This window comes from Arachis ipaensis, chromosome B5 (genome assembly GCF_059453495.1).
Source record: "Arachis ipaensis isolate K30076 ecotype BB chromosome B5, ASM5945349v1, whole genome shotgun sequence".
NCBI classification, from domain to species: domain Eukaryota; kingdom Viridiplantae; phylum Streptophyta; class Magnoliopsida; order Fabales; family Fabaceae; genus Arachis; species Arachis ipaensis.
The window spans coordinates 46,318,831-46,331,980 of record NC_142440.1 but is presented as its reverse complement, the minus strand read 5'-3'; the positions used below and the strand labels follow the sequence as shown (position 1 = coordinate 46,331,980).

The 13,150-nt window shown below is 36.1% G+C and overlaps 2 protein-coding genes and 1 pseudogene across 2 annotated transcripts; all 3 read right to left on the bottom strand.

Moving 5' to 3' along the window:
* Nucleotides 1-462: 462 nt before the first annotated feature.
* LOC148564065 (zinc finger BED domain-containing protein RICESLEEPER 2-like) lies at nucleotides 463-1,482 on the bottom strand (annotated as a pseudogene).
* A 1-nt stretch (nucleotide 1,483) lies between these two features.
* LOC148564064 (uncharacterized) lies at nucleotides 1,484-8,971 on the bottom strand. Its single transcript, XM_088487000.1, has 3 exons — nucleotides 8,577-8,971; nucleotides 7,306-8,462; nucleotides 1,484-1,488 (listed from the first exon to the last, which is right to left on the bottom strand). The coding sequence occupies exons 1-3, from the start codon at nucleotides 8,969-8,971 to the stop codon at nucleotides 1,484-1,486; spliced, it is 1,557 nt and encodes a 518-aa protein (XP_088343126.1).
* A 2,412-nt stretch (nucleotides 8,972-11,383) lies between these two features.
* On the bottom strand, nucleotides 11,384-13,150 carry LOC107641895 (uncharacterized). The gene is made up of 5 exons (XM_088486999.1): nucleotides 13,070-13,150; nucleotides 12,214-12,296; nucleotides 12,053-12,149; nucleotides 11,639-11,800; nucleotides 11,384-11,425 (listed from the first exon to the last, which is right to left on the bottom strand). The coding sequence occupies exons 1-5, from the start codon at nucleotides 13,148-13,150 to the stop codon at nucleotides 11,384-11,386; spliced, it is 465 nt and encodes a 154-aa protein (XP_088343125.1).

Here is a 13,150-nt window from a genome sequence, read left to right as displayed (position 1 = left end):
CCTTTTTCTTCTCCAAATAAGTAATCCAAGAAATAATTGACATACTCAATCTTTTGCATTGGATTAAGTACAATAGCAATCAATAACAACATATTCACCGAATCAGGATTGCCCCAATACTTCTCATACTTAACCCTCATCCTTTCTACCATTGACATAGTACTAAAATCAACAGAATCGCAAGAATGACGAATAAATCGTCCAACTGCAAATACTTCATTTATATACATATCACTGGTAACATATAAGGTACCAGAAACACATATAGTGGCATCACTGAACACTCGCAAAAATGGTACAATGGACTCAGCATACTGCCAGTCTGAATCACAAGGAACACCTCTCCCTTTTCCTCCATTCATCTCTCCTATATAGGTATTATCTTTCAAAGTAAGCAACTCAAATGCTTTGCGATGCTTCAAAGCTACCTCTAACATTTGATAGGTAGAGTTCCACCTAGTCTCAACATCCATGCAAAGTAAGCCTTTATATTGGATTTTTTCTAGTTCAACACACTTTTGAAACCTACTAGCTCTAGATGGAGAAGATCTAACATACTTTACTGCACTACGAATCCTCAAGACTGATTCATCAATCTCTTTCAACCCTTCTTTTACAATTAAGTTTATAATATGTGCACAACACCTCATATGAATAAATTCACCATTCAAAATAATGCTATTCCAAGAATTCAATCGCTGCTTCAGATATTTAATTACAACATCATTAGACGAGGCATTATCAACTGTCACACTAAATACCCGCTTCAAATTCCAATTATTTAAATAAGATTCAATTGTTGCTCCTATAACATCTCCTGAATGACTTGTCACTTGACAAAAATTAAGTATTTTTTTATGTAATTTGCAATCCAAATCAACAAAGTGTGCTGTCAAAATCATATAAGTAAAATTTTGAAATTGAAGTCCAAGTGTCAGTGGTTAGACATACTCTACCACAATTTGCCGAAAGAAAATCTTGCAACTTCATCTTCTTTTCAGCATAAAGAGCTCCAATGTCACGTGCTAATGTAGTCCGTGAAGGAACTTTGAATTTTGCTTGTAGGACATGCACAAATCTTCGGAATTTCGGGCTTTCAACAAAGCGAAATGGTAGCCCTTCCCCAATAAACATTTCCACAAGTGCCCTTCGAGCCTCCTCTTGGTCAAATTTGGAAGCACTGGGTGAATTTAAAACACCACGCTCATCTATAGTCGGTGTGGTCGTTGTTTTTCTTCTTTTGTTCGAATCATTATTAGGATTTTGCTTGCATCTTCTCAAATGACCACCCATTGAGTCTGTTCCATTCCCATATTGTATTAATCTACCACAATATTTGCATTTAGCCTTCTTTCCGGTAGCATTCTCTACATCAAAATGATCCCAGACAGCTGACCGATTCTTACGAACACTTGACGGTGGAGAAGATGGTTGAGTGCTAGCAGACATCCCTACTGCTTCAATATTACTGTTTTCAATCATCTTACTCTGCATATAAAGCAAGGTGTACATAACTCAAAATTTGGTGTCAAACATGCTAAAATTAACACAAACTAATCCAAAGAAACAACAGCCAATAAAACTTCAACATGATTCATAAACTAATCCATGTTCATATATCTCGCAAAGAAAAAAATGCCTTTGTCAAATGAGCTGTTTACACTTTACAGCACTCAAAAGTAACCATTTTGATTTTGATCATCCTATTTCATCAGAACATTCAAGCACGTTAAGCCAACTAACCTACCATCACTTTCTCATCCAAAAATCCCAATCCTACTCTGTCATAATTTTGTTCTATCTACCATGAGTTTAGTAATTAAAAACAATGCAATAATTCAGTCATCCTATTTCTACTTAAATGTGAGATACCGTGTATTTTTTCTAAGCAAGAACAATGTCATTATGACAATTCATTTATCCAAAAAAAATTAAATTTATAATACATTAAAAATTTAAAATTCGTCTAAAAGCTTATTTTTTAATCATTACTTTCTTATAAATGTTGAAGACAAACAAATTATGGTATTACTAGTGCTACTCTTTCTTTGGATCTGATGTACAGCTAAAGAAAATTATGTGCACGTTCGAATTTGGTAAAAGAATAACAGTTCATTCAAAGAATTATTAATTATAACAATTAAAACAACTAAGATTATATAGAATATTGATTACTACTACAACAATGAAGACAACAACATTAATTGTGCCTTGAATTAAACAATTAGAAAAAAGTGTCCCCTACAAAAGGAAAATCCCCCACCAATCACGTAGCAAATTTTATTGCCCTTACTTCAGTGTTTCACAACATCACCAAAAGAAGATCCATTGAACAATAAAACAAAATAAATACAAATTTATGCAAAGAAAAATAAGTTATTGTTCCTTGACACAAAAGATCATAAAAATTGGAGTTCAAATACGGCAAAACAACTTCAAGTGTTGAAAAGAGTTCATTCAACATTGATGTGCAAATTAGTGAGAAAACGACAGCACTTGCATGAAAACAATCATGATATCCAGCACTACCCATTAAATGCTTATAAGTCTAAAATTCAGAAGAAAAAAAATAATAAAAATAAAAGAGGGATTACGATACAGCATTTTTACTTGATCATTTCAAGTTTAACAAGAGATAGACACAACCAAATTTCTAAATTACACCTTAGAAGCTCCACCTATTTAAAGTACATTATCTATCTCCCTCCCTTAGCATAAATGGATAATCTTAAAACAAACATGAAATGGCGAACTAATTTTCTATCGGTAAAGAAATTCATAAATATAATCACGTTGTAAGTATAGCTCCTAAACCAATAGAAAATCTTTTCGTACAAACGTTTGGTTGTCACAAGTAACAAACCCAATAAAATTTATAAACCGAAGTATTCAAACCTCGGGTCCTCTTCTCAAGGAATTGCAGGGAAGTATGATTTATTATTGGTTATGAAAAACAGTGTTTTTAGGTTTCAAAAGGTTTGAACAAGGAAAATAAATTGCAGGAATTAATAAATTAATATCTAATAAAACTCTGGGCAAGGTATGAAAATTTGGAAGTCCTATCCTAATTATCCTTATCGATGGTGATGAGAATTGAGTTTTAATCCCACTTAGTTAACCTTTACTAAAGCAAAGAAAAGTCAAGTGGACTAATTAGTTTGATCCTCAAGTCCTAGCCAACTCCTAAGAAAGGACTAGAGTTATCGGAATTCAATTCAATTAGCAAAAATAACAATTATCAATTACGATGAGTTTGATAACTTATGAGTCTCCAATTAATCAATTCAAGCTAAGAATGTAAAAAGCTAAATAAGAATCATAAATCTGAAATACCTCAATTTATATTAAATAAAAAAAATCCTAACACGAATGGTTCGTAAGCCAATTTGGCAACATAAGTAATCAACAAATAAAAGCATTAAAGTATCTGAACGTAAAAGAGAAATATAAAGTAAAAGGAATATTGAACCTGAGAGGAAGTTGAAATCCTAAATCCTTTAAGAGGAATCCTAATCCTAAAACCTAAGAGAGAGGAGAGAACCTCTCTCTCTCTCTCTAAAAACTACATCTAAATTCTGAAAAGTGAATAATGGAAGACATCTTAATGAATGGATGCATTCCCCCACTTTATAGCCTCTAATCTATGTTTTCTGGACCAAAAACTGGGTCAAAAATAGCCCAAAAATTGCCCCCAGTGATTTCTGGTATGTACAGGTCGCGGCAAAGTGACGCGGAAGCGTCGTCCACGCGTTTGCGTGGATTGCACTTTTGCCAGGTCATGCGTCCGCGTGATCCACGCGTTTGCGTCACCTGGCTTCGGGATAGCTATGGTAAATTATATATCGTTGTGAAGCTCCGGACGTTAGCTTTCCAACGCAATTGGAACCGCGTCATTTGGACCTCTATAGCTCAAGTTATGGTCGATTTAGTACCAGGAGGTCAGGCTGGACAGCTTTAGTAGTTCCTTCAGTTTCTTGTATTCCTTCCACTTTTGCATGCTTCCTTTCCATCCTCTAAGTCATTCCTGCCCTGTAATCTCTGAAATCACTTAAAGCACATATCAAGGCATCGAATGGTAATAAGATAAGATTAATATTAGCAAATATAAGGCCAAAGAAGCATGTTTTCAATCATAGCACAAAATCAGGAAGGAAAAAGTAAAACCATGCAAATCATATGAATAAGTGTATGAAAGATTGATAAAATCCACTCAATTGAGCACAAGATAAACCATAAAATAGTGGTTTATCAACCTCCCCACATTTAAACATTAGCATGTCCTCATGCTAAGCTCAAGAGAAGCTATAAAGGAGTGAAGAGGAATGGTAAAATGTATGAAATGCAATCCTATCTATATGAATGCAACTAAATGTGAAATGCTTCTACCTACTTGGTTAAAAATAAATAAGTTCTCCAAGACAAATATAAATCAAATTCCACTAATTCAAACCATACAGTAAAAACAAGTAAACTTGTAAGAAGATAGCTCATGAAAGCAGGGAATATAGAATCAAGCATTGAACCCTTACTGGTAGTGTATATCACTCTAAATCTCAAGTGTCTAGGGTCAATCACTCTACTCTTCCCTAGTCATGCTTTCTCAACCTTGTTCTTCATCTAACCAATCAACAAATATTTAGTATACAAATGCAAACATCATGAGGTCTTTTCAGGGTTGTAATGGGGCTGAGGTAAAGGTAAGGATATATATATATATATATATATAAGGCTAAGTGAGCTAACAAAGTGAATCCTTGATTAGTCTAAGATTTCACCTAACATATATACTTTATATAATTTAAAATGCTTTACCTAGCTACCCAAATTTTTCCCACTTTTGTATTACATGCTCATGTATCAAACTTATTTTTGAATTTTGTCCCATGTGCATTGATTCTTTTTATTTTTCATTTGGGGTAATATTATTTTTCTTCTCTTTTTTTTTGTATCCCCTTATTTAATTACTTAATATTTTTTTTAATGCACATGGTAATTTAATTATTTTAATTTCACATAAGCATGCTTCCCAAATTTTCAAATAACTTATTCAATTTAATTTCTCTTTTTTTTCTATCATCCCATGTTCCCATAAAATTTTCCATACTTAAATTATACACAATATCTATCTTAAGCTAACCAAGGATTCAACTTGGAATTTTTATTTTATTTTTCTGCTTAAGGCTAGTAATGTGGTTATGGAATAGAGGGGGGGTTAAAAAGCTCAAAGTGGCTAACAAGAGTGACATAAAAGGATAGGCTTATTTGGGATAAGTGAGTGAAAACAAGTAATGGCCTCAATCATATGCAAGCATGTAAATACACTAAATAATGGACATATAGAGTGGAACAAAATATAGATTGCAGTTATGGAGAAGAAAACACAGAAGAATAAAAATTTATGGTTAAATAATGTAACCATATAAATAAGCTCAAAATCTCACAGGTTGTGTATTCTTTAGCTCAAAAACCATGTTCCAATTTACGATCTTCAAACAAGTTTAACACAAAAATTTTGATTTTAAATTAGTGAAAATTATTTTTTTTTCAAAAATAGGGTCTTAAAAAGAAACTTATTATTTCTCAACCAAGCAGTAGCTAAATGCATAAAATCAAACAAACATGCAATTAAACATGCAAATGAAATAATGAACAAACAAAGAAAATAAAACAATGGTGTTGAAAAGAAGAAACTAGCTAACCCATGGAGATCGGCATCGACCTCCCCACACTTAAAGATTGCACCGTCCTCGGTGCATGCTGAGATGTGCAGGTGGACGGGTTGTTCCAACTGATGCTTTTCTTCAAGGATTGTGCAGATGGACTTGTTTGTCTCCCATTTTAGAAGTTTCTCCCTTTTTCCGTCTTCGGTGGCCAGCCTGAAAGAAGAGAAAAAAAGAACAGTAACCCAGAAATAAAGATAAGAAAACAAATAAAATATGGTTGGGTTAATGCCAAATAATGAGGGTCTCAATTACATGGTAGCTACAACATGCAAGTGAGAAAACAGTAGAAGTACATGGCAAATCAAGAATGCAAAAATTTGCAACAATAGCGAAGAGAGTGTGGGTAAGGAGAGATAATATAAATTCATGTCAATGCAAAAGTAATACAGGTATAAAAGATTGGCATTGATTTAAATAATATTACCTAACTAGAATAAAACAAGTCCCTAAGCACCCAAAATAATACAAGAGAAGATGCAACAGTTAAATAAGAAAATCAACACTAAAGGAAAAATAATGAATTTAGAAAAGAAAAGAAAAATATGCACGAAATTAAAATGCAATGAATGAAAGTATGAAAATAAATTAAGTAAAATAGAATGAAGGTGAAAAAGAATGAGAAGTGAAAGAGATAAAGTAAGAAAGAAAGAGGAAAGAAGAAAAGATAGAAGAAATTAGGATTAGAAAAGAAAAGATAAGATAATTGGCGCTGATCTGGATAAATTGTGCGACGCAGGCGACGCGGACGCGTGAGTGACGAGGTCGCGTGGTGCGCGATAAGGTCAGGTGACGTGGACGCGTGGGTCACGCGATCACGTGGCCTGATTTGTGCGATTGGCGTGAGTGCAGCCTCGCGTTCGCGCAACTCTCTGTTCGAAACTCTTTTTGCCAAATTTTTGGGTGACGCGGTCGCGTGGTTGACGCAATCGCGTGGCTGGCCATTTTTGAAAAATGACGCGGCCACGTGGGGAACGCATTAGCATGGGAGGGCTTGGGCTTCTAGCGCGAGTCCAGCCCCATTCCAGCCCAACATACTGCCATACACCCGTTTATGTCGATTTTACAAAGCCACGCGTTCGCGTGGGTGACGCGGACGCGTGGGGAAGCTATTTTTTCAAATGACGTGGCCGCGTCGGCGACGCGGTCACGTGGGCATATTTGTGCCTAAGGCACGCCTCCAGCCACACTCTCGCGTGATTCTCTGTTCACTTTTCTTTTCTTCCTAATACACTTGTGATGCGGACGCGTCAGCGACGCTTCCACGTCGCGTGCGTGTTTCTTTCTTTCTTTTTTTAATATATATATGCAAAATACAGAATGCATTATGCAGATGTTGATGCAAATGTTATGAATAATTCCAGGTTCAATAAGATGGAATAAAATAAAACTTAAAAACAAATCGAAATAAAATTAAAATTGAAAAAAGGAATGATTATACTATGGTGGGTTGTCTCCCACCTAGCACTTTTAGTTAAAGTCCTTAAGTTGGACATGTGCTGAGCTCCTTGTCATGGCGGCTTGTGCTTGAACTCGTCTTGAAATTTCCACCAATGCTTGGACTTCCAATAAGCTCTATCAATACTAAGTAAATTCCTCAAGCTTTGATGGGGTTCTTCACAAGCTTTGAGCTCCCAAAGTTGATCCTCATATATTCCTGGATCCCAAATCTTGTTTCTACACCCGTCTTCAAGTTGATTATCATGATTCCATCCGGGTGGTTCAGCTTTTGAATTCTCACTGAAGCATCCAAACAACTTCCTAGACCCATTTAATTGAACTCTACACCAACCTTTGCGTTTAAATTTAAAGCTTCCAACCATAATGAACCTTGCAGGACAATTATTACCACTGACCATCTTCCTCTTACTCTTAATGCTACAAAGAGCTCTAAGCTGACCATCCGTTTCTAGTATCCCATATTCAAGTTGGAAAGTAAAGGTCAAGGATAAGAATTTTACCCACTTGAACGTTGTGTTGGACGGTAATGGCCTTGGGAGAGGTATTTCTAACGAATTTGCAAGCTCTACTCCCTTGTGCTCTTCTCTAACAACTTCCACCTCTTTGCAAGTTTCTTCAATATCAACCTCTTCCTCTTGGTAGCTTTCTTCCAATTCAATCTCTTCTTCATTGCTTACCAAGGGCATGGGAGGCTGTGCTTCTTCTTCTTTAATCTCCATCTCTTGACCAACCTCTTCCAAGTCTTCAACTATGATATGCCTCGGAGGTTGTACACCCTCTTCAACATCAATTTCAATCGCCTTGGAAGGAGGCTCTATAACTTGACTTTCCCATGGAGGTTCAGCATCTCCTAAGTCTGCAACCACTTTTTCCTTTTCAATAATTGCTGCTTTGTCCAGTTGTTTAAGTATAAAATCGTACTCCTCCTTGATGATTTCTTTTCTATGACAACTCTCTTCAACTTCTCCTTCATCTGCAAAGGTCCCTTCTACCTTCACCTTTAGTGCCTCCTCTAGCTCCTTATGAAGTATGGATTCGCGAAGATGATCCCTTCTCTCTTGTTCCGTGTCAATAGCATCATTGGGATCATGTTGCTCTTGGATTGATGGATGTGGGTGCTCTTCCAGGGAGGGTGGTGATGGGATGGAAAGATCATTATGGGATTGAAAAGGAAGTGCACTAGAGCTTGAGGGTTGATTGTTGAAGGTATTCGGTGGTCCAATTTGGGCGACGAGATCTTGTATAGTAGAGTTTAGATCGGTAAGTGCTTTCTCCAAGGAGGTTTGGGGTGGATAGGAGGGTTCGTTTGTTGGGAGAAAGGGTTCATGGTAGGAAGGTGGTTCATCTTGATAATGATAAGGAGATGGTGTATATTGAGGTGGTGGTTCATGAGATTAATTGTGTTGGAATGGGGGTGGTTCTATGTATGGTTCAATTGGCTCATAAAGTGGTTGGTATGGTAGATATGGGTTAGGGTCATATGGAGGTGAATGGTGGAAAGAGGCTTGTGAGTATGGTGGTCCAAAGTCATGTTGAGGAAAGGGTTCATAGGCATATGGTGGTGGTTGTTGATAATCAAAAGAGCGCTCACCATAGCCATTGCCTTGATATGCATCACAGAACGGTTGTTGATAGTCCATTGGAGGTGGTTGTTGCCATGAGGGTTGATCAAATCCTTGTGGCTCCTCCCATCTTTGGTTGTTCCAACCTTGATACCTGTTCTCATTGTAATTTCCTCTTCCTGTAACATAATTGTAACCAGACTCAGAGCCAAAGGGGTGAGAGTTCATAGTAGTAGGAAAAAATAAAAACAAAAATTAACAAAAACAAAATATTTTGAAAAAGATTTGAAATTTGAAATTTAATTTTGAAATAAGATAAGATAGGATAAAAATTTTAAAATAAAAACTCTGAAATTTTTTTTTTCGAAAAAAATCAATTTAAAAGCAAATATTTATAATAACCAATAATAAGGCACATGTTTGCAATTCCCCAGCAATGGCGCCATTTTGGCGGACTGATTTCCTATCGGTAAAGAAAGTCACAAATATAATCGCGTTGTAAGTATAGCTCCTAAACCAACAGAAAATCTTTTCGTACAAACGTTTGGTTGTCACAAGTAACAAACCCAGTAAAATTTATAAACCGAAGTATTCAAACCTTGGGTCGTCTTCTCAAGGAATCGCAGGGAAGTATGATTTATTATTGGTTATGAAAAACAATGTTTTTGGATTTCAAAAGGTTTGAACAAGGAAAATAAATTGCAGGAATTAATAAATTAATATCTAATAAAACTCTGGGCAAGGTATGAAAATTTGGAAGTCCTATCCTAGTTATCCTTATCGATGGTGATGAGAATTGAGTTTTAATCCCACTTAGTTAACCTTTACTAAAGAAAAGAAAAGTCAAGTGGACTAATTAGTTTGATCCTCAAGTCCTAGCCAACTCCTAAGAAAGGACTAGAGTTATCGGAATTCAACTCAATTAGCAAAAATAACAATTATCAATCACGATGAGTTTGATAACTCAAGAGTCTTCAATTAATCAATTCAAGCCAAGAATGTAAAAAGCTAAATAAGAATCATAAATCTGAAATACCTCAATTTATATTAAATAAAGAAAATCCTAACATGAATGGTTCGTAAGCCAATTTGGCAACATAAGTAATCAACAAATAAAAGCATTAAAGTATCTGAAAGTAAAAAAGAAATATAAAGTAAAAGGAATATTGAACCTGAGAGGAAGTTAAAATCCTAAATCCTTTAAGAGGAATCCTAATCCTAAAACCTAAGAGAGAGGAGAACCCCTCTCTCTCTAAAAACTACATCTAAATTCTGAAAAGTGAATAATGGAAGACATCTTAATGAATGGATGCATTCCCCCACTTTATAGCCTCTAATCTGTGTTTTTCGGGCTGAAAATTTGGTTAAAAACAGCCCAGAAATCGCCCCCAGTGATTTCTGGTACGTACAGGTCGCGGCAAAGTGACGCAGAAGCGTCGTCCACGCGTTTACACGGATTGCACTTTTGCCAGGTCATGCATCCGCGTGATCTACGTGTTCCCGTCACCTGGCTTAGGGGCAGCTATGGTAAATTATATATCGTTGTGAAGCCCCAGATGTTAGATTTCCAACGCAACTGGAACCGTGTCATTTGGACCTCTGTAGCTCAAGTTATGGTCGATTTAGTACCAGGAGGTCAGGCTGGACAGCTTTAGCAGTTCCTTCAGTTTCTTGTATTCCTTCCACTTTTGCATGCTTCCTTTCCATTCTCTAAGTCATTCCTGCCCTATAATCTCTGAAATCACTTAACGCACATATCAAGGCATCGAATGGTAATAAGAAAAGATTAATATTAGCAAATATAAGGCCAAAGAAGCATGTTTTCAATCATAGCACAAAATCAGGAAGGAAAAAGTAAAACCATGCAAATCATATGAATAAGTGTATGAAAGATTGATAAAATCCACTCAATTGAGCACAAGATAAATCATAAAATAGTGGTTTATCAATCAATCCAAACAACACTTATCAGTTATGATACAGAGAGTATACAGAGAGTATACGATATCCAAACAACACAACTAAATTAGACTATATTTCTTTTGAACCATTTTTTTTATGGGTCCATATTAGTCAACTTAAAGTCAGCTTCATTCATATCCTAATCAATGACAGCACAAACTTTCTACCAAATACATCCACTCCTAATCTTTTATTTTATTGCATTTACTCAGCCACGTTGAACTGTTGATAGAATTTAAATTACACAGAGGACTCTGAGTCTGGCATTCTACTACGCAACATACACTATCACAGTCTACAAACCTAAAGCATATATCCATGACATCCATATTCCATCTTGAATCCTAGGCGTTAAAGCCCTAGTCCCTACCCCACAAAATCAATCTCCTAATCACTATGCAGTTTGTGAGTTGATCCAAGTGCAACTACAAAAATTGTGCTCTGGTATCCTTCCCCAATTTCTCCCACCTTAAAATAATGATGAACTTGCACGACACGACCTGCTGAGATCCTACTTCACTAGAAAACCATATATGCAAAAAAACCCATATGAACCTTTTTATTTGGAATATAATCTATGATATTTATGCCTTTCACTTTTCAACTTTTATTTGAATTCTACTATGTCCAGAACACTTCCATTTTCCCAAACACAACGCGGATTTTGTTTTACAGTAATTATGGAATCGGATTCATTCGTATATTGGAAATGTATAGAACCTGAATGTAAAAGTAAACTTCATCTACCATTTCCTTCAGTTCTTAAGGATTAAAACTTTCTCTAGCTACAGTTTTCCTTTTTTTTATGTACCATAAGCAGATCTGAGATACACGAGGATCATTTTAATAGATGGTGTAATTTGTGCACCAATGACTACTCTCTGGCTAGGGCCCCTGTTGTTCATAATAACATAAGAGTTCTTCTCTCCTTACCTTTGGTTTTGATAGGCTTATGACAAAAGTTGTCCATGAACAAGATAACCGCAAACTTGTAATAGTGAACTTGATAACCAAATTGAAAGCTTTGAACTTGATTTTCCCAATGCTCAATTCCTCCGAAGTGGGGTGTTGGGTTGGTTGATGTTGAACTAATCTCTGCAATGACATGGAAAGAGAAATTAAGTAGCTTCTAAATTCCAACATAGTTAAAGAATAACGACTTGCCATTCACGAAGTAGCTTCCTAGGGTTCAAATTCAAGTTCAAGGAAGCTTGAATTTTCGTTTTGAAATTTCCAAATAAAAAAAAATTGATTCGAAGTTCCAAATGAAGCAGAAAAATGCAATAAACAACAAATTAATGAAATTATAACATCAAAGGTAAAGAAGATCAGAGAAGTAAATTATACATTAGCAACAGAAGCATGGCGATCAAATTCACTCAATGACTTGAGCTTAGCAGAAATATCCTTCACCAGCCTCGATATCCTCTGTCTCGTGTTGTGCCTACAAAAAAAATTTACCTTGCAAGAAAATACATCTCAGTGAAAAAATGGAAAAGTAAACGTACAGCTTCTGGCGGTGGTCGGGAGTGTCTTTAATGGTTCCAAGAGAATCAACGAGGCGGCGGAAAGTGGCGACGAAAGTGTTGATCTAGAAGATTCCAGCGGCGATGGCCTGTGACAGAGACTGGCTGTGACCACACCATTGAAGGAGAAGCACGTTTGATTTGTGCGTAGTGTGAACTTTGTTCACCGAATTAGGGTTTTCCAACTTTGGATCCTAATTTGGATTTGGATCCGGATCTGGATTTAAGTTGGTTAAATGGTTTGGATTAAAAAACCAAACCATAAAATTGATGCAATGTGGTTTGGATTTTTTTTTTAAAAAAAACTGGTTTTTTTAAAATGGTTTGGTTTGGATTGGGTTTAAAATCCAAGATTTGGATTTTTTTGCGCAGCCCTAATCCTCAGAAACTCCAGAAGGCAGAAAAGGATACGCAATTTTCCAAGTTCTTGGAAGTTTTCAAGAAACTTGAGATTAAAATCTCCTTTGCGGAGTCTCTAGAGCAAATGCTTTCCTATTCTAAGTTTATGAAGGACATACTAAGTCACAAAAGGGACTGAAGAGAGGCAAAAATAGTTATCCTCACCAAGGAATGCAGTACAGTCATTCAGAGGAACCTACCCGATAAACTGTAAGACTCTGGGAGCTTTATAATCCCCTACACCATTGGAAATACTTGTATAAAGAAGGCCTTATATGATCTTGGAATAAGCATCAGCCTAATTCCATTATTAGTAAGGAAGAAACTCCAGATTCAAGAAATCAAGCCCACCTGCATTTTCCTGCAACTTGCTGATCGCTCAGTCAAGTTTCCATTGAGAGTGGTGGAAGATTTGCTTGTGAGAGTGGGGACCCTTTACCTTTCCTGTAGACTTCGTGATATTGGACATGGAAGAAGACAAGAATGCATCCATCATCTTAGGAAGATCCTTTCTAGCCAT